The 25,983-nt window shown below is 53.0% G+C and overlaps 1 protein-coding gene across 4 annotated transcripts; it reads left to right on the top strand.

Moving 5' to 3' along the window:
- Positions 1–16,642: 16,642 nt before the first annotated feature.
- On the top strand, positions 16,643–24,535 carry LOC119565862 (maestro heat-like repeat-containing protein family member 7). Of its 4 annotated transcripts, XM_043543927.1 has the most exons (9): positions 16,643–16,985; positions 17,694–17,797; positions 19,078–19,183; positions 19,395–19,490; positions 20,164–20,268; positions 20,718–20,852; positions 20,996–21,193; positions 21,742–23,426; positions 23,512–24,264. In XM_043543927.1, exons 1-7 carry the CDS (start codon positions 16,788–16,790, stop codon positions 21,068–21,070), a joined length of 819 nt encoding a protein of 272 aa, XP_043399862.1. In that variant the 5' UTR covers positions 16,643–16,787; the 3' UTR covers positions 21,071–21,193; positions 21,742–23,426; positions 23,512–24,264. The 4 variants fall into 4 exon arrangements, with proteins under 4 accessions (XP_043399862.1, XP_043399863.1, XP_043399861.1 ...); XM_043543928.1 differs by lacking the exons at positions 21,742–23,426; positions 23,512–24,264 and adding an exon at positions 24,486–24,535; XM_043543926.1 differs by having other exon boundaries at positions 23,283–24,264.
- The last annotated feature ends 1,448 nt before the right edge of the window (positions 24,536–25,983 follow it).

Below are 25,983 nucleotides of genomic sequence, written 5' to 3'. Positions count from 1 at the left end.
GAGCGTCATGTACCTTTCCCGGCCATCCCACGTTGATGTTTGTGAAACGTCCCTTGTGATCCACCAGTGCTTGCAGCACTACTGAAAAGTACCCCTTTTGGTTATGTACTCGCCTGCTTGGTGCTCCGGTGCCAAGATAGGGATATGGGTTCCATCTATGGCCCCACCAGAGTTAGGTTTCAGAGTAACAGCCATGTTAGTCTGTATTCACAAAAAGAAAAGGAGTACTTGTGGCACCTTAGAGACTAACCAATTTATTTGAGCATAAGCCTTCGTGAGCTACAACCCACTTCATCCGATGAAGTGGGCTGTAGCTCACGAAGGCTTATGCTCAAATAAATTGGTTAGTCTCTAAGGTACCAGAGTCAGGGAATCCCATTGCAGCAAAGCCATCGACTATGACCTGCACATTTCCCAGGGTCACTACCCTTGATATCAGCAGATCTTTGATTGCGTTGGCTACTTGCATCACAGCAGCCCCCACAGTAGATTTGCCCACTCCAAATTGATTCCCGACTGACCGGTAGCTGTCTGGCGTTGCAAGCTTCCACAGGGCTATTGCCACTCGCTTCTCAACTGTGAGGGCTCCTCTCATCTTGGTATTCGTGCACCTCAGGGCAGGGGAAAGCAAGTCACAAAGTTCCATGAAAGTGCTCTTATGCATGCAGAAGTTTCGCAGCCACTGGGAATCGTCTCAGAGCTGCAACATTATGTGGTCCCACCAGTCTGTGCTTGTTTCCTGAGCCCAGAATCGGCGTTCCACGGCATGAACCTGCCCCATTAGCACCATGATGCCCACATTGCCAGGGCCCGTGCTTTGAGAGCAGTCTGTGTCCATGTCCTCATTGCTCTCTTCACCACGCTGACATCGCTTACTTGTCTGGTTTCGCTTTGCCAGGTTCTGGTGCTGCGTATACTGCTGGATAATGCATGTGGTGTTTAATGTGCTCCTAACTGCTAAAGTGATCTGAGCGGGCTCCATGCTTGCCATGATATGGCGTCTGCACAGAAAAAAGGCGCGGAACAATTGTCTGCCGTTGGTCAGACAGAGGGAGGGGCGACTGACGACATGGCTTACGGGGTTGGTTTACAGGGAATTAAAATCAACAAAGGGGGTGGCTTTCTGAGAAACAGAATGGCCCCCTCAAGGATAGAACTCAAAACTGGGTTTAGCAGGCCGTTGTTTTCACGGAGGGAGGGAGGAGAAAATGAATACAAAACAAATCTGGTCTATTTCTTGTTTTGAGCCACTTCATCTATCTTTATACATCTAGCTGGCAGCAGAGTGTGCAGTACGACCGCTAGCCATCATCATCTCCTGGGTGCTCGGCAGAAGACGGTGCAGTATGACTGCTGGCCATCATCTGCTGGCTGCTGATTAAAAGACAGTGCACTGCCGGTAGGACTGAATCGCCATGAGACGAAACTTAAAAGGGAAATGACGTGGCTGAGTCACTCCCATGTTTGCCCAGGCGCCCCTGACCTCATTGAGGTCGGTTAAAAGAGCACCCAGGACTACGTCGACGACGGCTATCAGTCATACTGCACTGTCTGCTGCCAAAAGGCAATAAACTGCTGCTGTGTAGCAATGCAGTACCGCGTCTACCAGCACCCAGGAGACATACGGTGATGGTTAGCTGAGCGGGCTCCATGCTTGCTGTGATCTGGCATCTGCACAGGTAACTCAAGAAAAAAGGTGCAAAACGATTGTCTGCCCTTGCTTTCACGGAAGGAGGGAGGGAAGGGGGGCCTGACAATATGTACCCAGAACCACCCGCCACAATGTTTTAGCCCCATCAGGCACTGGGATTTCTACCCAGAATTCAAATGGGCAGCGGAGACTGCGGGAACTGTGGGATAGCTACCCAGAGTGCAACGCTCCGGAAGTGGACGGTTGCCTCGCTACTGTGGACACTCTCCGCCGACTACATGCACTTAGAGCATTTGTGTGGGGACACACACAATCAACTGTATAAAAACGCTTTCTACAAAACCAACTTCTATAAATTCGACCTAATTTCGTAGTGTAGACATACCCTGGAATACGGTTTTGGTGTTCTCATTTGAAAAAGATGTTGAGACATTGGAGCTGGGGCAGCAAAGAGCCACCAGATGTTCTGAGGGCTGGAGAAAAATGCCTTCTGGTGAGCTATTGAAAGAGCTCAGCCTGTTTAGCTTATTGAAAGAAGATTGACAGGTGACTTCACTGAAGTGTTGAAGTGCCTTAATGGAGAGAAAATATTGGGTATGAAGGGGCTCGTTAATCTAGCAGAGCATGGCATCACAAGACCCAATGGCTGGAAGGAGAAAAGAGAGAAATTCATATTTCAAATAAGGAACAAATATTCAGCAGAGAGGATGATTCACCACAGGAACTAGCTACCAAGGAAAGTGGTGGATTCTCCATCTCTTGATGTCATTTAATGAAGACGAGATGCCTTTCTGGAATGTGTTTGCCCCGACAGGAGCTATTGTGGTCTACAGGAGGCCTGTGATATGCAGGGGGTCAGATGAGATACTGTAATGGTCTTTTCTGGCCATACAGTCTCCTAATTTCTGAAAAACTGAGTGTAGCATTGGGAGCAGCCTCTGATGTTTTACTGTCTAGCCGCTTGCTTCCTAGAATAAACCCTCATGGAGTGGGGTGATCCACAGGGTACTAGTAGCTCAAACCTCCAAAGTGTCTGTCCAGCAGCAGGACATTAGCTGTGCAGGGGTGGGGTGGGTGTGGCAGTGAGATCACAAAGGCCTTTTGCAGGAGCTCAGCCTATTGGTCCAAGGTGATGGGGAGGTGGTGACCTCACAGAGAGATGCTGACATCAGCCAGGCAGGACAGGGGTGCAGGTCCAGGGAAACGTCAGAGATCCCTGTGGCTTTGCTTCAGCAAGTCTCCTTCTCGAGGTCTCTCTTTGAGGACTGAGGGAGTATTAGGGTTCACGTACGTGAGCACGAGGAGAAACCTCTTTGAAGTTTTCTCCTTTCCTTTTATTGATTTTACGAGAAAACAGATGTTCCTGTTGAGAAGGTAAGAACCTCTGAGAGGTTTGGAACCTGTTCAGTCTGATCCATCTGGTGCCAGCTGAAATCTAGGCATGGAAAACACTAGTTTAAGATGGCAGAATTTTCAGCCAAACACCTAGGATTTTATCCCTTAGAATCCCTGGGGACATTAGGGTTTGTCCTTTGGGTGGTTTTACCTTTCCCTCCATCCCTCCCTCCTTTCTCTTCATCTCTTACTTCTTTTGTCCTTTCCCCTGTTCCCCTCCCACCACCAGGAGAGAGGTGTCTGTGTGTGTGTGTGTGTGCGTCCCGGGGGGGGGGGGTGCTCTGCAGTTCCCGCTGTGGGATGTCCACCCAAAAATGTGGGACTGAAATAGTGCTCGGACAGTGATCCCCACCGGTGACCGGGGCCATCCTTTGGGCTCTCTGGTGAGAATCCGCAGCCTCCCGCCCCTCTACCCTGATTGGCTGAGCAGGGTGTTATTGACAGGGAGGAGACTCAGGTCCTTGTTGGTCTCATTTAAGACCAAGTAAATAAGTTATAACCAGTTATATGTTTGACAAATTTTGCTGCTTCTCTGCATTAATTGTCTCTGAGCAGTTCATGATTCTCTCTAACATTCTAGTTCTCCTAAAATACTTTCTGAATAATTACTATGAACTGTGGTTGGTCATTTGAGAACACTTTATTCAGGTCATTGAATGTATGAAATTCAAGGTCCGAAGGTTAGTTTGAAAGTCAGGGATCTTCGGTCCTATTCCCAACTCTGCCACTGACTGGCTGTGTGACCTAAGACAAGTCAATTCTCCTTTCTCAGCCTTACCTTCTCCCTCTTTCAAGTAGGGATAACAATCCACTCCTACCTACCTCACGGTGGGGAGAGGATGGGGATCCATTGGAGAGTGTCACTCGTAGCAGGGCATAATAAGAGGTGTCCTATCACGTTTACTCAAATCAGAAAATGAGATAATAGAAGAATATTCTATTTTATTTGTATTTTATTATTTTGAAATTGTTAAGAGCAGCAGGCTCCAGGAAGGTGTGTAAAGTGCTGGGATGTCAGGAGCTCGGAGGCGCTGTCCCACCCGGCACTAGGGCAGTGTTTTGCACCCCCTGGCTGCTGGCTGAGTTAGTCCGTCCCTTGGCAATAAGACAGACTCTTTTTTTCACAGCCAGTCGATCACCCAGTGTCATCACCCTACCTGCTGGCTGGGCAGGGTAACTCCTCAGGTCACCACCCTTTCCAGCCTGCGTTGAGCTTGGAGAATGAGGAGGAGGGCGAGCGACAGCTGGCGACCCTGAACATCCGCCCTTCATCGCTCCATCACCTAGAGCAAGTGAGTGGCATTAGGGTTCCTCTGTGGCGTCCCCCGTCTGTCTGCGGAGAGGCAGAAGGAGGGGAGAGAATCTCTCCCAAAGGAGTTCGGATTTGCAAACCGACCCCAGGAGCCCCTCGCTCTCAGTCCAGGGAGGGGCTTCTCCCAGAGGAGATTGGGTTTGCAAACCGACCCCAGGAGTCTCTCCAGAGCCATCTCCAGTGTGTTTGCAAAGGTCCCAGCAATGGGGCTCCCAGCCCTTCCTTTCTGGGAGGCTGTTCCCAAGGCTGAGAGTCTCTGAACTGGGCAGACCCTGTGAACTGCTGAGCATGGATATCAATGGGAAACGAGGGGACCCTGTGTCACAGTGTCCCTGGGCAATGCTCTGGAACTACTCCCTACGAATCCAGTCAGGACTCTGGGGAAGTCTCCTTTCTGTGAGCAGACTGTCTTCAGGACACACAGCTCACACAGCTTCCACCTTCCTGGGTCTGACCTCGGAGCATTCAGCCTCCTCTGCCCCTCCGTGTGCTTCCCACAGCGAGTCTGCCCAAGCGGGGCCCTCTGAAAGCCAGAGGGTCCTGCACCCCAACTTCGCAGTCAGACGTGACTCTCATCCAGCCAGTAAAGCAGAAGGTTTATTAGATGAGAGGAACATGGTCTAAACCAGAGCTTGTAGGTGCAGAGGACAGGACCCCTCAGCTGGGTCCATTTTGGGGGTCAGTGAGCCAGACAACCCCGTCTGCAATTCACTCCATGTCCCCAGCCAGCCCCAAACTGAAACTCTCTCCAGCCCCTCCTCCTCTGGGCTTTGTCCCTTTCCCAGGTCAGGAGGTCACCTGATTCTTTTGTTCTCCAGCCCTTTAGCTCTGACCTTGCAGGGGGGAAGGGCCAGGCCATCAGTTGCCAGGAAAGAGGATGTCGGCCATTCTCTGTGTCCAGACCCCTGCACACAGCTGCCCTCTAGGGCTCTGAAATGATCTTACGCTCTTCTACCACCACTTAGATACTTAAGAACTGCATAGAGGAAACTGAGGCACCCCCTTAATATTCAGAGGAAACATTAAGAACAGTCCCGCTTCGTCAAACCCTGGGCTTGCTATGCCTAGGGACTTTGACGTGGGGAATGGTTTCCCAGGAGAAGTCTGGACTCCTGGATTCTGTTCCTTCTGTAGCCCGGACAGGGAGTGTGGCCTGGGATGGCAGGAGGAAGCTGCTCATCCAAAGTGACAGGTGGTCTTTGTGACTGACCCCAGTGCTGGAAAAGGAGGAGACTCCCCTTGAGGGTATTGCTGCACCAGGGGTGACGAGGGGGATCGTTGGGAGCAGATGATGCAATGAACTCCTGGCAGCATGTGTAGATTGCACTCCCTGCACCCCTGTGTGGGGAGGAGGAGCTGCTCTGGCAGGGACAGGGATGGGGAGGGACAAAAAGGCTGGTTAGTGAGAGGCTGCCTTGAGCCCAGACTCACGCCTGCTCCCGGCTCGGTTCCAGGATGGCCAGGCTCCTGAGGATGTTGAGGAAGAAGGCTCTGCAGGTGGCCCCAGAGCCTGAGGGAAGCAGCTGCCATCTTCCCCAGGAGCAGAGCGGTCCCTTTGTCCCCTCTGGCGGGGAAGGAGTTCCCAGCCGAGCCAGGAGGTGGAAGCGCCCAGCCTTCTGGCGGAGGAAACCTGCTCCGGACGCAGGTGCTGAGGTGGGAGGGGCACCAGGCAGGCCGAAATGGAGCTGTCCCAGGATGTGACTGGGCAGGCAGGATTCAGCCGAGGAGGGGAGCCGGCAGGGTGGCTCCTGGGCTTGTTGTGTGGGAAGCACGGGCCCCAGAATCCCAGCCCTGATTCCCAGCAGGAGGCTTCGCCCTGCCCGGTCATTGAGGACCTTCCAGCCTCCTGAAGGCAGGAGGTGGAGGAACGCTGTCCACGCACCAGCAGCTCGGCCTGCTCCCCATGGGACAGCAGCAGCGCCGGGGACTGAGGCAGGAGCGAGCCCGAGGTGTCCCGCTGCTTTGTTCCAGGTGAGGAGCCAGGCTGGGCTTAGGGAGGGGTGAGGAGGGGGCTGTGAACTCCCTGGGCCCAGCCCCACACCACTGCTGTGGGGCGGATTCCAAGCCCAGGTGTGTGGCCTGAGCCACATGAACCCCACTGATACTAGATGCTGCCACTTTGGTCCTTGATGCTCCAGGTGGGGGCAGGTGAGACACCACGCAGGGAGTCCAGGACACTGTGGGGGAGGGAGGGTCTCTGTGCTATGGGCTCCTGAAGGAGTTGCGGGCTGAAGGCATCACTGAGAGGCGTGAGTGTGGGGCCTGATCTGCCCTGAGTCCTGGAGGTGGGAAGGGGACACATTGCTCCACCATGCCCCTGTCCTTTCCCCGCGTGGCAGCAGGAGTCACCCTGTCCCCTTCTCTCCCTGGTGCAGGGACCGCCAGGGACTCAGAGGAGAAGGAGGAGGAATGCAGATGGCCGAGGAGGAGGTGGCCGTGGACATGGGAATGAGGAGGCCGCTCGCAAGAACATCCGAGAGCAGCTCCAAGGCCGAGAAAAGGTAGAAAGCTTCCCCAGCTGTGCTGGGACTGCAATTGTCCTTCCCCCTCCCAGCACCCTGACCCCCTGCAGAGGGTCTTGTCTCTGATGATCCACCAGCTCTAACAGGGACTTTTCTCCACTATGATCGTGGACCCCCAAAATAGGGGTGTTTGTCACAGACCAGCCAGAGTCTTTTCCCGCAACATGCACTGTCCCAGTTCCTGACCCTGTTTGCATAGGAACTGTGGGTGTTTTGGACAATGGCCGGGTCCCCACTATCCCCCATTCAGGCCTGAGTCCTGCAGCTGGTGTGGGTGGGGCAGGGAGGTCCCTGGCTAACTGACTCTCTCTCCCCTAACCCCACTCCTGGTTGGTGCAGGATGAGGCCCAGCAACTCATGTTCCTGCATGCCATCCACCCTGCATGTCTCTCTGCACAGCAGAGAGGACAGGACACATTGGAGCCGCACTGCTGCAAGGCAGCTGTGGTGAGAGGATTACGGTGAGCGAGACACAGCGCCCAGCTGCTGTAGGGAGGACAGAGGCAGGGGTCCATTTCTCACTGTGCTGTGGGGAGCAGGTCCTGGGTACTAAGGCTCTGAAGAAGCTCTCAAGGAGTAATTTTTTCAAATAATTTTTATCAGTGATTTAGGAGCAAACATACAATCCCTGCTGAGAAGACTGGTGGGTGACAAAATACTGGCAGCGTGGTAATTACTGATGAGGAGAGGGCAGTGATACAGAGGGATCTAGCTCATTTGGCAAACTGGACCCATTCGAAGCAAAGAAATTTGAGCAGAGCCAAATGCAAGGTCCTATAGCTAGCAACAGGGCATGCCGGTCACACCTCCAGAAAGGGGAAGTGTGTCCAGGAAAGCAGTGACTCTGAAAGGGATTTCAGGGCCATAGTGGAGAAGCCCGTCAACATGAGCTCCCAGTGTGATACTGTGGTGAAAAGGGCTAAAGCTATCATTAGATGTAGGAGCAGAGCGGTGAGTAGGATAGGGAGGTGACACAGCATGAGTGAGACTGAGATTGGAATACGGCATCCGGTTTTGGTGTTCTCATTTGAAAAAGATGTGGAGATATTGGAGCTGGGGCAGCAAAGAGCCACCAAATGTTCTGCGGGCTGGAGAAAAATGCCTTCTCGTGTTTAGCTTATTGAAAGAGCTCAACCTGTTTAGCTTATTGAAAGAAGGTTGAGAGGTGACTTCATTGAAGTGTTGAAGTGCCTTAATGGAGAGAAAATATTGGGTATGAAGGGGCTCGTTAATCTAACAGAGCACGGCATCACAAGACCGAATGGTTGGAAGGTGAAAAGAGAGAAATTCATATTTCAAATGAGGAACAAATATTCAACAGCGAGGATGATTCACCACAGGAACTAGCTACCAAGGAAAGTGGTGGATTCTCCATCTCTTGATGTCGTTTAATGAAGACTCGAAGCCTTTCTGGAATGTGTTTGCCCCGAAAGGAGCTATTGTGGTCTACAGGAGGCCTGTGATATGCAGGGGGTCAGATGAGATGCTGTAATGACCTCTTCTGGCCATACAGTCTCCTAATTTCTGAAAAACTGAGTGTAGCATTGGAAGCAGCCTCTGATGTTTTCTGTCTAGCCAGCTTGCTTCCTCGATTGAACCCTCATTGAGTGGGGTCATGCACAGGGAGTAAATCGAACCTCCAAAGTGTCTGGCCAGCGGCACGTCATTAGCTGTGCAGGGGAGGGGTGGGTATGGCAGTGAGATCACAAAGGCCTTTTGCAGGAGCTCAGCCTATTGGTCAAAGGTGATGGGGAGGTGGTGACCTCACAGAGAGATGCTGACATCAGTCAGGCAGGACAGGGGCGCAGGGCCAGGGGAACGTCAAGAGATCGCTGTGACTTTGCTTCATCAAGTCCTTGAGGACTGAGAGAGTATTAGGGTTCACGTCCGTGAGCGTGAGGAGGAAACCCCTTGGAGTTTTCTCCTTTCTTTTTACTGATTTTACGAGAAAACAGACGTGCCTGTTTAGAAGGTAAGAGCCTCTGAGAGGTTTGGGACCTGTTCAGTCTGATCCATCTCGTGCCAGCTGAAATCTAGGCATGGAAAACACTAGTTTAAGGTGGCAGAATTTTCGGCCAAACACCTAGGATTTTGTCCCTTAGAATTCCTGGGGACATTAGGGTTTGTCCTTTGGGTGGTTTTACCTTTTCCTCCATCCCTCCCTCCTTTCTCTTCATCTCTTACTTCTTTTGTCCTTTCCCCAGTTCCCCTCCCACCACCAGGACAGAGGGGTGTGTGTGTGTGTGTGTGTGTGTGTGTCCCGGGGTGGTGCTCTGTAGTTCCCATTGTGGGAGGTCCATCCAAACACGTGGGTTGAAATAATGGTCAGACAGTGATCCCCACCGGTGACCGGGGCCATCCTTTGGGCTCCCTGGTGAGAACCCGCAGCCTCCCGCCCCTCTACCCTGATAGGCTGAGCAGGGGATTATTAACAGGGAGTTGACTCAGGTCCTTGTTGCTGTCTTTTAAGACCAAGTAAATAAGACCTAACCAGTCATATGGTTGACAAATTTTGCTGCTTCTCTGCATTAATTGTCTCTCAGCAGTTCATGATTCTCTCTAAAATTCCAGTTCTTCTAAAATACTTTCTGAATAATTACTATGAACTGTGGTTGGTCATTTGAGGGCACTTTATTCAGGTCATTGAATGTATGAAATTCAAGGTCCGAAGGTTAGTTTGAAAGTCAGGGATCTTGGATCCTATTCCCAACTCTGCCACTGACTGGCTGTGTGGCCTAAGACAAGTCAATTCTTCTTTCTCAGCCTTAGCTTCTCCCTCTTTCAAGTAGGGATAACAATCCGCTCCTACCTACCTCACGGTGGGGAGAGGATGGGGATCCATTGGAGAGTGTCACTCATAGCAGGCCATAATAAGAGGTGTCCTATCACGTTTACTCAAATCAGATTATGAGATAATAGAAGAATATTCCATTTTATTTGTATTTTATTATTTTGAAATTGTTAAGAGCAGCAGGCTCCAGGAAGGTGTGTAAAGTGCTGGGATGTCAGGAGCTCGGAGGCGCTGTCCCCCCTGGCACTAGGGTAGTGTTTTGCACCCCCTGCTGCTGGCTGAGTTAGTCCGTCCCTTGGCAATAAGACAGACTCTTGTTTTCACAGCCAGTCGATCACCCAGTGTCATCACCCTGCCTGCTGGCTGGGCAGGGTAACTCCTCAGGTCACCACCCTTTCCAGGCTGCCTTGGGTTTGGAGAATGAGGAGGAGGGCGAGCGACAGCTGGTGACCCTGAACATCCGCCCTTCATCGCTCCATCACCTAGAGCAAGTGAGTGGCATTAGGGTTCCTCTGTGGCGTCCCCTGTCTGTGTGGGGAGAGGCAGAAAGAGGGGAGAGAATCTCTCCCAAAGGAGATTGGGTTTGCAAACCGACCCCAGGAGTCTCTCCAGAGCCATCTCCAGTGTGTTTGGAAAAGTCCCAGCAATGGGGATCCCAGCCCTTCCCTTGTGGGAGGCTGTTCCCTAGCCTGAGAGTCTCTGAACTGGGCCAGACCCTGTGAACTGCTGGGCATGGAAATCAATGGGAAACGAGGGGACCCTGTGTCACAGAGTCCCTGGGCAATGCTCTGGAACTGCTCCCTATGAAGCCAGTCAGGACTGTGGGGAAGTCTCCTTTCTGTGAGCAGACTGTCTTCAGGACACACAGCTCACACAGCTTCCACCTTCCTGGGTCTGACCTCGGAGCATTCAGCCTCCTCTGCCCCTCCGTGTGCTTCCCACAGCGAGTCTGCCCAAGCGGGGCCCTCTGGAAGCCAGAGGGTCCTGCACCCCAACTTCGCAGTCAGACGTGACTCTCAGCCAGCCAGTAAAGCAGAAGGTTTATTAGATGAGAGGAACATGGTATAAACCAGAGCTTGTAGGTGCAGAGAACAGGACCCCTCAGCTGGGTCCATTTTGGGGGTCAGTGAGCCAGACAACCCCGTCTGCAATTCACTCCATGTCCCCAGGAAGCCCCAAACTGAAACTCTCTCCAGCCCCTCCTCCTCTGGGCTTTGTCCCTTTCCCAGGTCAGGAGGTCACCTGATTCCTTTGTTCTCCAACCCTTTCGCTCTCACCTTGCAGGGGAGAAGGGCCAGGCCATCAGTTGCCAGGAAACAGGATGTCGGCCATTCTCTGTGTCCAGACCCCTGCACACAGCTGCCCTCTAGGGCTCTGCAACGATCTTACACCCTTCTCCCACCACCTAGATACTTAAGAACTGTATAGGGGAAACTGAGGCACCCCCTTAATATTCAGAGGAAACATTAAGAACAGTCCCGCTTCGTCAAACCCTGGGCTTGCTATGCCTAGGGACTTTGACGTGGGGAATGGTTTCCCAGGAGAAGTCTGGATTCCTGGATTCTGTTCCTTCTCTAGCCTGGGTTGGGAGTGTGGCCTGGGGCAGCAGGAGGCAGCTGCTTGTCCAAAGTGACAGGTGGTCTTTGTGACTGACCCCAGTGCTGGAAAAGGAGGCGACTCCCCTTGAGGATATTGCTGCACCAGGGATGACGAGGGTGAACGTTGGGAGCAGATGATGCAATGAACTCCTGGCAGCATGTGTAGATTGCACTCCCTGCACCCCTGTGTGGGGAGGAGGAGCTGCTCTGGCAGGGACAGGGATGGGGAGGGACAAAAAGACTGGTTAGTGAGAGGCTGCCTTGACCCCAGACTCACGCCTGCTCCCCGCTCGTTTCCAGGATGGCCAGACTCTTGAGGATGTTGAGGAAGAAGGCTCTGCAGGTGGCCCCAGAGCCTGAGGGAAGCAGCCTCCATCTTCCCCAGGAGCAGAGCGGTCCTTTCGTCCCCTCTGGTGGGGAAGGAGCTCCTGGCCGAGCCAGGAGGTGGAAGCGCCCATCCTTCTGGTGGAAGAAACCCGCTCCCGGCACAAGTGCCGAGATGGGAGAAGCAGAGGCCAAGCGGAAATGGAGCTGTCCCAGGATGCGGTTGGGCAGGCAGGACTCAGACAAGGAGGGGAGCCGGGCAGGATGGCTGTGGGGATTGTTGTGTGGGAAGCACGGGCCCCAGGAGCCCAGCCCTGATTCCCAGCAGGAGGCATTGCCCTGCCTGGTCACTGAGGACGTTCCAGCCTCCGCAGGGCAGAAGGTGGAGGATCTCTGTCCCAGCACCAGCAACTCAGCTTGCTCCCCATGGGACAGCAGCAGCGCCTTGGACTGAGGCAGCAGCGAGGCCGAGGTGCGCCGCTGCTTTGTCCCAGGTGAGGAGCCAGGCTGCGCTCAGGGAGGGGTGAGGAGGGGGCTGTGAAGACCCTGGGTCCAGGTGTCTGGCTTGAGCCACATGAACCCCACTGATACTAGATGCTGCCACTTTGGTCCTTGATGCTCCAGGTGGGGGCGGGTGAGACACCACGCAGGGAGTCCAGGACACTGTGGCGGAGGGAGGGTCTCTTTGCTATGGGCTTCTGAAGGAGTTGGGGGCTGAAGGCATCACTGAGAGGGGGAGGTGTGGGTCCTGATCTGCCCTGGGTCCCGCAGGTGGGAAGGGGGCACATTGCCCCACCATGCCCCTGTCCTTCCCCCGCGTGGCAGCAGGAGTCACCCTGTCCCCTTCTCTCCCTGGTGCAGGGACCGCCAGGGACTCAGAGGACGAGGAGGAGGTAGCCGTGGACATGGCCATGAGGAGGCTGCTCTCAAGAACATCCGAGAGCAGTTCCAAGGCTGAGAAAAGGTAGAAACCTTCCCCAGCTGTGCTGGGACTGAGATTGTCCTGCCTCTTCCCAGCACTCTGACCCCCTGCAGAGGGTCTTGTCTCTGATGATCCACCAGCTCTAACAGGGACTTTTCTCCACTATGATCGTGGACCCCCAAAATAGGGGTGTTTGTCAGAGACCAGCCAGAGTCTTTTCCCGCAACATGCACTGTCCCAGTTCCTGACCCTGTTTGCATAGGAGCTGTGGGTGTTTTGGACAATGGCCGTGTGCCCACTATCCCCCATTCAGGCCTGAGTCCTGCAGCTGGTGTGAGTGGAGCAGGGAGTTCCCTGGCTAAATGGTTCTTTCTCCCCTAACCCCACTCCTGGTGGGTGCAGGAGGAGGCCCAGCAACTCATGTTCCTATATGCTATCCACCCTGCGTGTCTCGCTGCACAGCAGAGAGGACAGGACACATTGGAGCCGCACTGCTGCAAGGCGGCTGTGGTGGAGAGGATTACGGTGAGTGAGACACAGTGCCCAGCCACTGGAGGGAGGACAGAGAAAGGGAAGGGGCAGTGGTCCTTTTCTCACTGTGCTGTGGGGAGCAGGTCCTGGGTACTAAGCCTCTGAAGAAGCTCTCAAGGAGTAATTTTTAAAATAATTTTTATCAGTGATTTAGGAGCAAACATACAATCCCTGCTGATAATACTGATGGGTGACAAAATACTGGCAGCGTGGTAATTACTGATGAGGAGAGGGCAGTGATACAGAGGGATCTGGCTCATTTGGCAAACTGGACCCATTCGAAGCAAAGAAATTTGACCAGAGCCAAATGCAAGGTCCTATAGCTAGCAACAGGGCATGCCGGTCACACCTCCAGAAAGGGGAAGTGTGTCCAGGAAAGCAGTGACTCTGAAAGGGTTTTTGGGGCCATAGTGGAGAAGCTCGTCAACATGAGCTCCCAGTGTGATGCTGTGGTGAACAGGACTAAAGCCATCATTAGACATAGGAGCAGAGCGGTGAGTAGGATAGGGAGGTGACACAGCATGAGTGAGACTGAGATTGGAATACGGCATCCGGTTTTGGTGTCCTCATTTGAAAAAGATGTTGAGAGATTGGAGCTGGGGCAGCAAAGAGCCACCAAATGTTCTGAGGGCTGGAGAAAAATGCCTTCTCGTGAGCTATTGAAAGAGCTCAACCTGTTTAGCTTATTGAAAGAAGATTGAGAGTCGACTTCACTGAAGTGTTGAAGTGCCTTAATGGAGAGAAAATATTGGGTATGAAGGGGCTCGTTAATCTAACAGAGCACGGCATCATAAGACCCAATGGCTGGAAGGTGAAAAGAGAGAAATTCATATTTCAAATGAGAAACAAATATTCAACAGCGAGGATGATTCACCACAGGAACTAGCTACCAAGGAAAGTGGTGGATTCTCCATCTCTTGATGTCGTTTAATGAAGACTAGATGCCTTTCTGGAATGTGTTTGCCCCGACAGGAGCTATTGTGGTCTACAGGATGCCTGTGATATGCAGGGGGTCAGATGAGATGCTGTAATGGCCTCTTCTGGCCATACAGTCTCCTAATTTCTGAAAAACTGAGTGTAGCATTGGGAGCAGCCTCTGATGTTTTACTGTCTAGCCGGCTTGCTTCCCAGAATGAACCCTCATTGAGTGGGGTGATCCACAGGGAGTAATTCAAACCTCCAAAGTGTCTGGCCAACGTCAGGACATTAGCTGTGCAGGGGACGGGTGGTTGTGGCAGTGAGATCAGAAAGGCCTTTTGCAGGAGCTCAGCCTATTGGTCAAAGGTGATGGGGAGGTGGTGACCTCACAGAGAGATGCTGACATCAGCCAGACAGGACAGGGGCACAGGGCCAGGGAAACGTCAAGAGATCCCCGTGGCTTTGCTTCAGCAAGATTCCTTCTCAAGGTCTCTCTTTGAGGACTGAGAGAGTATTAGGGTTTACGTTCATGAGCGCGAGGAGGAATCCCCTTGGAGTTTCCTCCTTTCCTTTTACAGATTTTACGAGAAAACAGATGTTCCTCTTGAGAAGGTAAGAGCCTCTGAGAGGTTTGGAACCTGTTCAGTCTGATCCATCTCGTGCCAGCTGAAATCTAGGCATGGAAAACACTAGTTTAAGGTGGCAGAATTTTCAGCCAAACACCTAGGATTTTGTCCCTTAGAATCACTGGGGAGATTAGGGTGTGTCCTTTTGGTTTTACCTTTTCCTCCATCCCTCCCTCCTTTCTCTTCATCTCTTACTTCTTTTTTCCTTACCCCTGTTCCCCATCCGACCACCAGGAGAGGTGTGTGTGTGTGTCTGTGTGTGTCGGGGGGTGCTCTGCTGTTCCCATTGTGGGATGTCCCCCAAAAATGTGGGACTGAAATATTGCTCGGACAGTTATCCCCACTGGTGACCGGGGCCATCCTTTGGGCTCTCTGGTGAGAACCTGCAGCCTCCCACCCCTCTACCCTGATAGGCTGAGCAGGGGATTATTAACAGGGAGTTGACTCAGGTCCTTGTTGGTCTCTTTTAAGACCAAGTAAATAAGACCTAACCAGTCAAATGGCTGACAAATTTTGCTGCTTCTCTGCATTAATTGTCTCTGAGCAGTTCATGATTCTCTCTAACATTCCAGTTCTTCTAAAATACTTTGTGAATAATTACTTTGAACTGTGGTTGTTCATTTGATAACACTTTATTCAGGTCTCAGAGTAACAGCCATGTTAGTCTGTATTCGCAAAAAGAAAAGGAGTACATGTGGCACCTCAGAGACTAACCAATTTATTTGAGCATAAGCTTTCGTGAGCTACAGCTGACTTCATCAGATGCTGTAGCTCACGAAAGCTCATGCTCAAATAAATTGGTTAGTCTCTAAGGTGCCACAAGTACTCCTTTTCTTTATTCAGGTCATTCAATGTATGAAATTCAAGATGCGATGGTTAGTCTGAAAGTCTGGGCTCTTGGGTCCTATTCCCAACTCTGCCACTGACTGGCTGTGTGACCTAAGACAAGTCAATTCTCCTTTCTCAGTCTTAGCTTCTCCCTCTTTCAAGTAGGGATAACAATCCGCTCCCACCTACCTCACGGTGCGGGGAGGATGGGGATCCATTGGAGAGTATCACTTGGAGCAGGAGATAATAAGAGGTGTCCTATCACATTTACTCAGATCAGATTATGACCTAATGGAAGAGCTGAAATATTCTATTTTATTTGTATTTTATTATTTTGAAATTGATAAGAGCAGCAGGCTCCATGAAGGTGTGTATAGTGCTGGGATGTCAGGAGCTGGGAGGCGCAGTTCCTCCCACCCCCCGGCACTAGGGCAGTGTTCTGCTCCCCCTGCTGCTGGCTGAGTTACTCCATCCCTTGGCAATAAGACAGATTCTTGTTTTCACAGCCAGTCGATCACCCAGTGTCATCACCCTGCCTGGTGGCTCGGCAGGGTAATTCCTCAGGTCACCACCCTTTCCAGCCTGCCTTGAGCTTGGAGAATGAGGAGGAGGGCGAGCGAAAGCTGGCCACCCTGAACATCTGCCATCCATCTCTCCATCACCTAGAGCAAGCGAGTGGCATTAGGGTTCCTCTGTGGCGTCCCCTGTCTGTCTGGGGAGAGGCAGAAAGAGGGGAGAGAATCTCTCCTAAAGGAGATCGGATTTGCGAACCGACTCCAGGAGTCCTTCGCTCTCAGTCCAGGGAGGGGCTTCTCCAGAGCTGTCTCCAGTGTGTTTGGAAAGATCCCAGCAATGGGGCTCCCAGCCCTTCCCTTGTGGGAGAGAGTTCCCCAGGCTGAGAGTCTCTGAGCTGGGCCAGACCCTGTGACCTTCTGAGCATGGAAATCAGTTGGAAACAAGGGGACCCAGGGCTTGTTATGCCTAGGAACTTTGACGTGGGAAATGGTTTCCCAGGAGAAGTCTGGACTCCTGGATTCTGTTCCTTCTGTAGCCCGGGCAGGGAGTGTGGCCTGGGACGGCAGGAGGGAGCTGCTCATCCAAAGTGACAGGTGGTCTTTGTGACTGACTCCAGTGCTGGAAAAGGAGGAGACTCCCCAGGTATTACAGCAGCAGGAATGATGAAGGGGAACGTTGGGAGCAGATGATGCAATGAATTCGTGGCAGTGTGTGTAGATTGCACTCCCTGCACCCCTGTGTGGGAAGGAGGAGCTGCTCTGGCAGGGACAAGGATGGGGAGGGACCAAAAAGGCTGGTTAGTGAGAGGCTGCTTTGGGCCCAGACTCACGGCTGCTCCTCGCTCGGTTCCAGGATGGCCAGGCTCCTGAGGATGTTGAGGAAGAAGGCTCTGCAGGTGGCCCCAGAGCCTGAGGGAAGCAGCTGCCATCTTCCTCAGGAGCAGAGCGGTCCCTTTGTCCCCTCTGGCGGGGAAGGAGTTCCCGGCCGAGCCAGGAGGTGGAAGCGCCCAGCTTTCTGGCAGAGGAAACCCGCTCCCAGCGCAGGCGGCAAGGTGGGAGAGGCACCAGGCAGGCTGAAATGGAGCTGTCCCATGATGCGGCTGGGCAGGCAGGACTCAACCCAGGAGGGGAGCCGGGCTGGGTGGCTCTGGGGCTTGTTGTGTGGGAAGCACAGGTCCCACGAGCCCAGCCCTGATTCCCAGGAGGAGGCATCGCCCTGCCCGGTCACTGAGGACATTCCAGTTTCCCCAGGGCAGAAGGTGAAGGGTCTCTGTCCCAGCACCAGTAACTCGGCCCGCTCCCCATGAGACAGCAGCAGCTCCTGGGACTCAGGGAGGGGCGCTGCTGCTTTGTTCCAGGTGAGAAGCCAGGCTGGGCTCAGGAAGGGGTGAGGAGGGGACTGTGAGTAGCCACCCTGGGCCCAGGCAGTCGACCAGTACTGTGGGGGCGGATCCCCAGCCGAGGTGTCAGGCCTGAGCCACATAATCCCACTGATACTAGATGCTGCCACTTTGGTCCTTGATGCTCCAGGTCGGGGCAGATGAAGCACCACGCAGGAAGTCCAGGACAGTCTCGGGGGCTCTCTTTGCTTTGGGCTCCTGAAGGAGTTGGGGGCTGAAGGCATGACTGAGAGGTGGGAGTGTGGGGCCTGATCTGCCCCGGGTCCTAGAGGTGGAGAGGGGGCACACTGCCCCACCATGACCCTGTCCTTCCTCCGAGTGGAACAGGAGTTACCCTGTCTCCTTCTCTCCCTGGTGCAGGGACCGCCAGGGACTCAGAGTATGAGGAGGAGGAATGGGTGGACGTGGCCATGGAGGAGGCTGCTGTCAAGAACACCCAAGAGCAGTTCCAAGGCCAAGAAAAGGTGGAAACATTCCCCAGCTGTGCTGGAACTGAGATTGTCCTGCCCCTTCCCAGCACCCTGACTCCCTGCAGAGCGTCTTGTCGCTGATGATCCACCAGCACTAACGGGGACTTTTCTCCAGCATCATCTGGGACCCCCACGATTGGGGTGTTTGTCACACACCAGCCGGGGTCTCCTCCCCCAACAGGCACTGTCCCAGTTCCTGACCCTGCTTGTGTAGGAGTCGTGGGTGATTTGGACTACCCCCCATTCAGGTCTGAGTACTGCAGCAGGTGTGCGTGGGGCAGGGAGGTCCCTGGCAAACTGGCTCTCTCTCCCCTAACCCCACTCCTGGTGGGTGCAGGATGAGGCCCAGGAGTTCATGTTCCTGCATGCCATCCACCCTGCGTGTCTCGCTGCACAGCAGAGAGAGCAGGACACATTGAAGCCGCACTGCTGCCAGACGGCTGTTGTAGAGATTATTGTGGTGAGTGATACAAGGTGCCCAGCCGCTGGAGGGAGGACAGAGATATGGGAGGGGCAGGGGTCACCCCAGCCTAATGGATGGGACATGGTTGGTTCTGGAGGGGCAACTGAGGCCAGGGATTGCTGGGCCTGAAGACTGGGGAGAAGAGATGGGAGAAATTCTGAGATCACTACTGCATAGGAATCGGAGGAGCAGGAGGCAGGTGGGGGGATCTTGCTAGCTGTGTGGGGTGCTGGCTGTGTCATCTCCTCACTGAGAAGCGTTAGTCAGGCCCAAATCTCATGCTCCTTTCTCTCCTCTGGGTCTCACAGGAGCTCATTGAGGAGCTGCCCGATATCTCTCCACCGAGCGCCATCCTTGCTAACTCCCTGATTTCTGTGGGCAACCTCAGGTACCGAGACCCTCCCCCCGGTTCCCCGAATCCCGGTGCTGTTGAGGCCTACGGCTGGGAGTCACTGCCCCTCCCACTCCCCGGTCACCTCCCAAGGGTGACTCCTGTGGCAGAGGTGCTGGGAAGGTTCACTCTCTCCTGGCTGGGCCGTTCTTTTCACTCCAGTTACTTTGCAATGACTTTGGGGAGAGGCTCACTCCCAGGATCAGATAGAGGAGGAGGCAGCAGGGTCCAGGGAACAGGCTCTATTCTTACCCTGCCACTGTCTGTCTGCTAAACCTTGGCCTTGTCATTCCCTGGCTCGGTGTCTTCAGTTTCCATTCTCGTCAACATGTGGCTATTTCCCTGCAGTTTCACGTCCGGGTTGGTGCCAGTGCCACCTCTGCACTGCCCAGTCTAATACCAGCTCCTCTCTCTTGCCAGCACCATGACAGCTGCCCTGGAGCCAGAGCTAGAGACCCACCTCCTTCGAGCTGCCCTGCATGCCGTCTTCACCTTGGGCATGGAGAAGGACACCACCCAAGTCCAGGTAGATCATGCTTAAGTCATGGATTGAAGAGCCTGCTGTCATCCTGCCATGGATCCTGGCTAATTGCCTGCAGTGGGATGTGAATGAGGGAGGCCAGGATATGTGTTTTGGGGGTCTCACCAGCGCTTCCCAGAGACCCTTCCTTCCATCCTGTGGCAGGTGTAGCCCCAGTTTCCCTAGCTCTGAGCCATGGCTCTCCCTTGCTTTACAGGATCTGCATAGGGTCTTGCCAAACCTCATGGATGCCATGCTGGGGAACCTGCTGGTAGAGTCCCCAGACAGCGACAGGCTCCACGACATCTTGGAGGTGAGCCCGATGAGAGGGGTGAGGGCAATTTTACCTTAACTCTTCGATCCATTCTCCAGTGTGTCCTCCTAGCTGGGCCCCCAGTGGTCTGTCCTTGGTCAGGGCAGTCAGTGCAATGCAGTGTCAGGCCCTTCCTCCTTGATGGACTAAGGAAGGAGCTGGGAGTTCAAGCCAGAGCTCTGCCTGGTTCTGTTGCGCAATAACCACAGGGCCCGTGGCTGGCTTGGGGAGTGAGAGTCTGAACCCCTCCTATGAGATCCAGAAGCTGGTCCTCAGAGAAGAGTGATGGGCTCCTTCCTAGAGAAACAGGAGGACCCCAGAGAATCAGCCCTTCTCTCCAACGGACCCTGAGATTCCTGGGGGGATTGTGCTCACACTCAGTCCCTTCACGCAACCAAGGATTTGAGAGCCAGGGAGAGAGTTTAGGGAGGATGGGACCAGCCCCGACACCAGACATTCTTCCAATCTAGAGAGACAATGACAAGTTGTGACCTGCAGGATACAAGCATAGTCCGGGGGGCAACAATCCCTTTCTAAAGCCCTGCGATCAAAGAATTAGATATTCCACCCTGCGCACAATGTCTCAGCCCTCTGGGGATGCGGGACGCGGGGGTCTCATTTGCACAATACGTGCACCTGCCCATTGATCCTGAGCTGCCTCTTTTCCCCACAGCCCATGAACTACTGGATCATGTCCAGGGTGTCGCAGGAGAGAGCCAGGGCTATTAGGAGCAGCACGGCCCTCCTCAGATTCACCATCACCCTCCCTGAGTTAGATGTAAGTGACCTGTGACCCCAGCTTCCTGACTCCAGGCATAGGTGGGCTGGCTCCAACTGGCTGTAGGATCTGGTGCTGCAGGGGCTGTGGGTTAGGAGTGTTCCTCTTGGGGAGGCAGAGTGAGAGCAGAGAATGAGCTTGGCTTGAGTCAAGTTCTTCTTGTCCTGGTTAAGTGGTGACTCTGGGCTTTTAAGGGGACCATGCTCCAGGCTCATGCCTTCGTGTCATCCTGGAGCAGCTGAGGAAGCAAGTCCTCATGGAGGGCCCTGCCCACATCCCTGTGCTCCAGGCTCCCTTGGGAGCGGAGGAAATTAAGGGTGTAGCTCTAGCTTCTATTCTCCAGCATCTCCTGCAGAGGGGCTGAGGGGAAGGAGAGTCCTGGCCCAGTGGGGACTGGGAGCTGACAGGAAAATGCTGATGGAGTCCCCTCTCCCTCTCCCTTCCATTAGAACGCAGCAGAATTCCCCAGGATGGGTCACCATGTGGCAGAGCTGGCTCTGTTCATCAGTGACCCAGCCAAGGACATGAGCCGGCAGGCCAGGAGGGAGTTTACCGGCTCTACCAGATGCTGCTGTACCAGAGGGGTAAGGAACCCAGCTGGGAAAAGACACCCCATAGAAGAGTGAGACTGGGACCTCAGCCAGTTTCTCTCAGACTGACCCCGGCTGGAGGTTGAGTCTCTCTGTATCTCCGTTCTTCACCACCCCCTGCAATTCTGTTGGGCCAGGCACGCAGCGAGGACTCTGCCCACTGTGCAGCCACCAATGGGATTGGAAGGACACAAGCACTGCAACCAGAATGACAAATGTGGGTGTGTGTCTCTTTCCCGGGGCTGACCATCCATGAGGCTGAAGACCTGTGGTGCTGGGACTGGCACCAGGACAGCAGGCTTCTGGGCTACAGGAACACAGCCAGGGTCGGGGAGGTAAGGACACTCTGCCAGGGCACGAGACAGCTCAGGGAGTGGGGCATGGGGTGGGGTGGCTGGGTCCTCTGCAGTGGCTGCCTCGTGGATGGGACAGAACACTAAACCCTGGTGCAAGAGGAGCAGGTCGTCCCTTCCCTCAGGCAGTTGCTGAGGGAGAGATCCTGCCTTCCTTCAGGGCCTTCAAGGTAGAGGTCCTTCCTCTTGCCTGGTCTGTCCACAAGTCCTCGTCCAGTCTGTGCACCCCATGCAGGTGTGATGGAGCTGGGCTGGCTGAGGCCAGAGCAGCTTCTTAACCCCTTCTTCCCGAATGTGGGGTTTGTATTCCCCATCACAAGTCCACACAGAGGGGAAAAAATCTTGGAGATACAGCTTTTCATACTGTTAATGGCTAACAGGCCTAGCAGGCCTGAGGGAATATTTTTCCAAGGAGAGCTTTTTGTTATCTTGGAGATGCGGATCTAATGCTGCAGATGCATATTTTGGGTAGCGAATTATTATCTCATCAAGCAGTGACAATGTGAATTTTGAATCCTTTTTTATCCTAGCTTCTCTTTAACTCCTTGGAAGGCGACTTTAGACGACGCTTCGTGCAGCAGGCATTCTTTTTGCCCTGTGTTGTCTGGGCTTTTCTTTTGCTGGGTTCGGGAGGAGCGTTGGTGAGAATCCACTCTGCTGGCTGCAGAACGCTGCATTGTAACCAAAAGTATATTATTTTGGGTCCTGATTTTGTTCTGCTCCCGGAAGGTGATGTTTGGAAGTTTTTGATGGAGCATGAAACAAAGTGAGAGTCAGTACTGGTAAAAGTCCCCAAAAGACGACTTGAGCCTACCTTGCATCAGCCAGATCCAGCCTCTTAATTTCTTTGATTTTACTTTGAATCAATACCAATGTTACTCACACACCTGCATAGGGTGTGCATGTGTGAATCCTCCAAGGGCAGAAATGAGATGGAGTGTACTTGAGACTTTATGAGTGATATCGACCCATTCCATAAAGTTGGAAATCATGGCCTTGTGGCCAGACAGAAAACAAAGTGGGTTATTCTTTCTTCCTCCCCCCATGGCAATATAATGAAAATATCCTCTATTTCATTCCATTGGAAGACACTTCCAGACCTGCAGTGTCAAGCCTGCTGCCTGGGACTGCGGGTGCTACAAGTGGCCAGCAGTGGGCCAGAATGAGGAGAACCATGCAGTAGCTTTTGGAGATAGGGGCAGTGAGGAACAAGGAGCACCTTGCTTTCAAAAGAGCCAAGGAGGAAAGGGATCATGAGAACAGCCCTCGAGGTTAAGAAATGGCGGGGAGAGCCTCTTCCCTCCATGGGACATTCCATTGTCCCTCTGTGGGCAGTCTATGTTTCTATTGGCTCCTTCCGGTTATGCATTCGTGATACAAAGTCACTGGGTGACCTAGGAGTTAACTCATTTCCCCCTTACGGCATCAGTCTTCTCCCCTATCAAATCTACCCTGGGGAAGAAGACCAGGAGCCCTGACAATCACCTTCACCTGTGGGTGTCTGGCCCTGGAAGCCTAACCCAAGAGGACTATCTGCCCCGTCACCTGAACGACCAAGTCGTTCCCTCCTAGGGTCTTGTCCTAAGTGCTCAGCCTGTCCCCTACCCGACTTGTCCCTGACCTTGCAAGGACTATCCAAGCCCCTCCCATGCCTGTGCCCCTTGGGGTCTCTCTCCTGGCTGAGCACAGGCTGCCCTTATATCTCTCAGGGGGCCTGGGTCCGAGTCATATGCTGCTTCTTGTCACGTGACCCCAAAAATTATTCCCTTTACCCAAGGGAGCTGCATAACCTGGGCTAGGTGCAGTTGAGCTCCAACCCCTTTCCTGGCCATGTCTCCCTGGGTCAGGTTGAAACTGGAAACCTGTGGGCTAACAGTAACTTCTTCCTCTCAAAGTTACTGACGACACAATGGAAGGGGAAATCCTTTGGCTTGTATAACTCAGGCCCTAGAATGTCACCAAGTGGTTCCTTCCGCCAACCATAACATGGGACTGAGCAAGACCACGTCTTTTGGAATGACATCCACGTGCATTAGAGCCAGCTGGCTAACAGAAAATCTTTCTTGTGCAGTGACGTGGGGTTAAGGGACATGGAGGAAAAGACAAGGAGGCTGTGACCAAAGTTAGAGTAGCGAGGCCAGGATAAGCGGGGCTAGGTCCCAGGACTGGCTATCAGAAGACCTGCCGTTTTCTATTCCTGCTTTTGGGCTTATGAGTGAGTCTCTTCACTGCTGGGTGCCTCGGTTTCCCCAACTATCAAATAGAGCTAATCAAGGTTTTGTTGGTTCTCCCCATTTTAGAGGGTGGGAAACCGAGAGACCGTTGGGACCTGTCTACACTACAGGCCTGTAGTGCATTTGTAAGCTGCTGACCCACACATGTTTTTCAGAGCCAATGGACAACACAGGTCTTAAAGGTGTGTTTGTTCTGTGCTTCTCCCCTATGTACCAGCAGAGCTGGACGGCCTTTTCTCACTGTGCTGTGGGGAGCAGGTCCTGGGTACTAAGGCTCTGAAGAAGCTCTCAAGGACTAATTTTTTAAAATAATTTTTATCAGTGATTTGGGAGCAAACATACAATCCCTGCTGAGAAGACTGGTGGGTGACAAAATACTGGCAGAGTGGTAATTACTGATGAGGAGAGGGCAATGATACAGAGGGATCTGGCTCATTTGGTAAACTAGACCCATACAAAGCAAAGAAATTTGAGCAGAGCCAAATGCAAGGTCCTATAGCTAGCAACAAGGCATGCCGGTCACACCTCCAGAATGGGGAAGTGTGTCCAGGAAAGCAGTGACTCTGAAAGGGTTTTCGGGGCCATAGTGGAGAAGCCCGTCAACATGAGCTTCCAGTGTGATGCTGTGGTGAACAGGCTAAAGGCATCATTAGACGTAGGAGCAGAGCCGTGAGCAGGATAGGGAGGTGACAAAGCATCAGTAAGCCCTGGTCTACACTAGGAGTTGAGATCGAATTTAGCAGCGTTAAATCGATTTAACCCTGCACCTGTCCACACGACGAAGCCCTTTTTTTCGACTTAAAGGGCTCTTAAAATCGATTTCCTTACTCCACCCCCGACAAGGGGATTAGCGCTGAAATCGGCCTTGCTGGGTCAAATTTGGGGTACTGTGGACACAATTAGACAGTATTGGCCTCCGTGAGGTATCCCAGAGTGCTCCATTGTGACCGTTCTGGACAGCACTCTCAACTCAGATGCACTGGCCAGGTAGACAGGAAAGGGCCCGCGAAGTTTTGAATTTCAATTTCCTGTTTGGCCAGCGTGGCAAGCTGCAGGTGACCATGCAGAGCTCATCAGGAGAGGTGACCATGATGGAGTCCCAGAATCTTAGAAGAGCTCCAGCATGGACCGAATGGGAGGTACGGGATCTGATCGCTGTATGAGGAGAGGAATCCATGCTATCAGAACTACGTTCCAGTTTTCGAAATGCCAAAACATTTTTCAAAATCTCCCAGGGCATGAAGGACAGAGGCCATAAGAGGGACCCGAAGCAGTGCCGCGTGAAACTTAAGGAGCTGAGGCAAGCCTACCAGAAAACCAGAGAGGCAAACGGCTGCTCCGGGTCAGAGCCGAAAACATGCTGCTTCTATGATGAGCTGCATGCCATTTTAGGGGGTTCAGCCACCACTACCCCAGCCGTGTTGTTTGACTCCTTCAATGGAGATGAAGGCAACACGGAGGCAGGTTTTGGGGATGAAGAAGATGATGATGATGAGGTTGTAAATACCTCACAGCAAGCAAGCAGAGAAACCAGTTTTCCCGACAGCCAGGAACTGTTTCTCACCCTGGACCTGGAGCTAGTACCCCCCAAACCCACCCAAGGCTGCCTCCCGGACCTACCCGTCAGAGAAGGGACCTCTGGTGAGTGTACCTTTTAAAATACTATACATGGTTTAAAAGCAAGCATGTTGAATGAAAAATTTGCCCTGGCATTCGCGGCTCTCCTGGATGTACTCCCAAAGCCTTTGCAAAAGGTTTCTGGGGAGGGCAGCCTTATTCCATCCACCATGGTAGGACACTTTACCACTCCAGGCCAGTAGCACGTACTCGGGAATCATTGGAGAACAAAGCATTAGAGTGTATGTTTGCTGGCGTTCAAACAACATCCGTTCTTTATCTCTCTGTGTTATCCTCAGAAGAGTGATCTCATTCATGGTCACCTGGTTGAAATAGGGTGCTTTTCTTAAGGGAACATTCAGAGGTGCCCTTTCCTCCTGGGCTGTTTGCCTGTGGCTGAACAGAAATGTTCCCCACTGTTAGCCACGCGGTGGGGAGAGGCAAAATGCGACCTTGTAACGAAAGCACATGTACTATGTATGTAATGTTAACAGTAAGGTTTACGGTGAAAGAGTGTACCCATTGTTCTATAAAATGTGTCTTTTTAAATACCACTGTCCCTTTTTTTTTCTCCACCAGCTGCATGTGTTTCAAGGATCACAGGATCTTCTCCTTCCCAGAGGCTAGCGAAGATTAGAAGTCGAAAAAAACGCACTCACGATGAAATGTTCTCTGAGCTCATGCTGTCCTCCCACACTGATGGAGCACAGACGAATGCGTGGAGGCAAACAATGTCAGAGTGCAGGAAAGCACAAAATGACCGGGAGGAGAGGTGGCGGGCTGAAGAGAGTAAGTGGCGGGCTGAAGAGAGGGCTGAAGCTGAAAGGTGGTGGCAGCGTGATGAGAGGAGGCAGGATTGAATGCTGAGGCTGCTGGAGGATCAAACTAATATGCTCCAGCATATGGTTGAGCTGCAGGAAA

The sequence above is a fragment of the Chelonia mydas genome, chromosome 3 (assembly GCF_015237465.2).
Source record: "Chelonia mydas isolate rCheMyd1 chromosome 3, rCheMyd1.pri.v2, whole genome shotgun sequence".
Lineage (NCBI taxonomy): Eukaryota > Metazoa > Chordata > Testudines > Cheloniidae > Chelonia > Chelonia mydas.
This window is presented reverse-complemented; position numbering and strand designations above follow the sequence as displayed.

Bases quoted from the DNA above. Each gene is read 5' to 3' on its own strand.
- LOC119565862 (XM_043543928.1), top strand. From the start codon at position 16,788: ATGGCCAGGCTCCTGAGGATGTTGAGGAAGAAGGCTCTGCAGGTGGCC. The intron at 17,798-19,077 runs GTGGAAACATTC...CTCTCTTGCCAG, and splicing joins AGTTCCAAGGCCAAGAAAAG to CACCATGACAGCTGCCCTGG. The intron at 20,269-20,717 runs GTAAGTGACCTG...CCCTTCCATTAG, and splicing joins TCACCCTCCCTGAGTTAGAT to AACGCAGCAGAATTCCCCAG.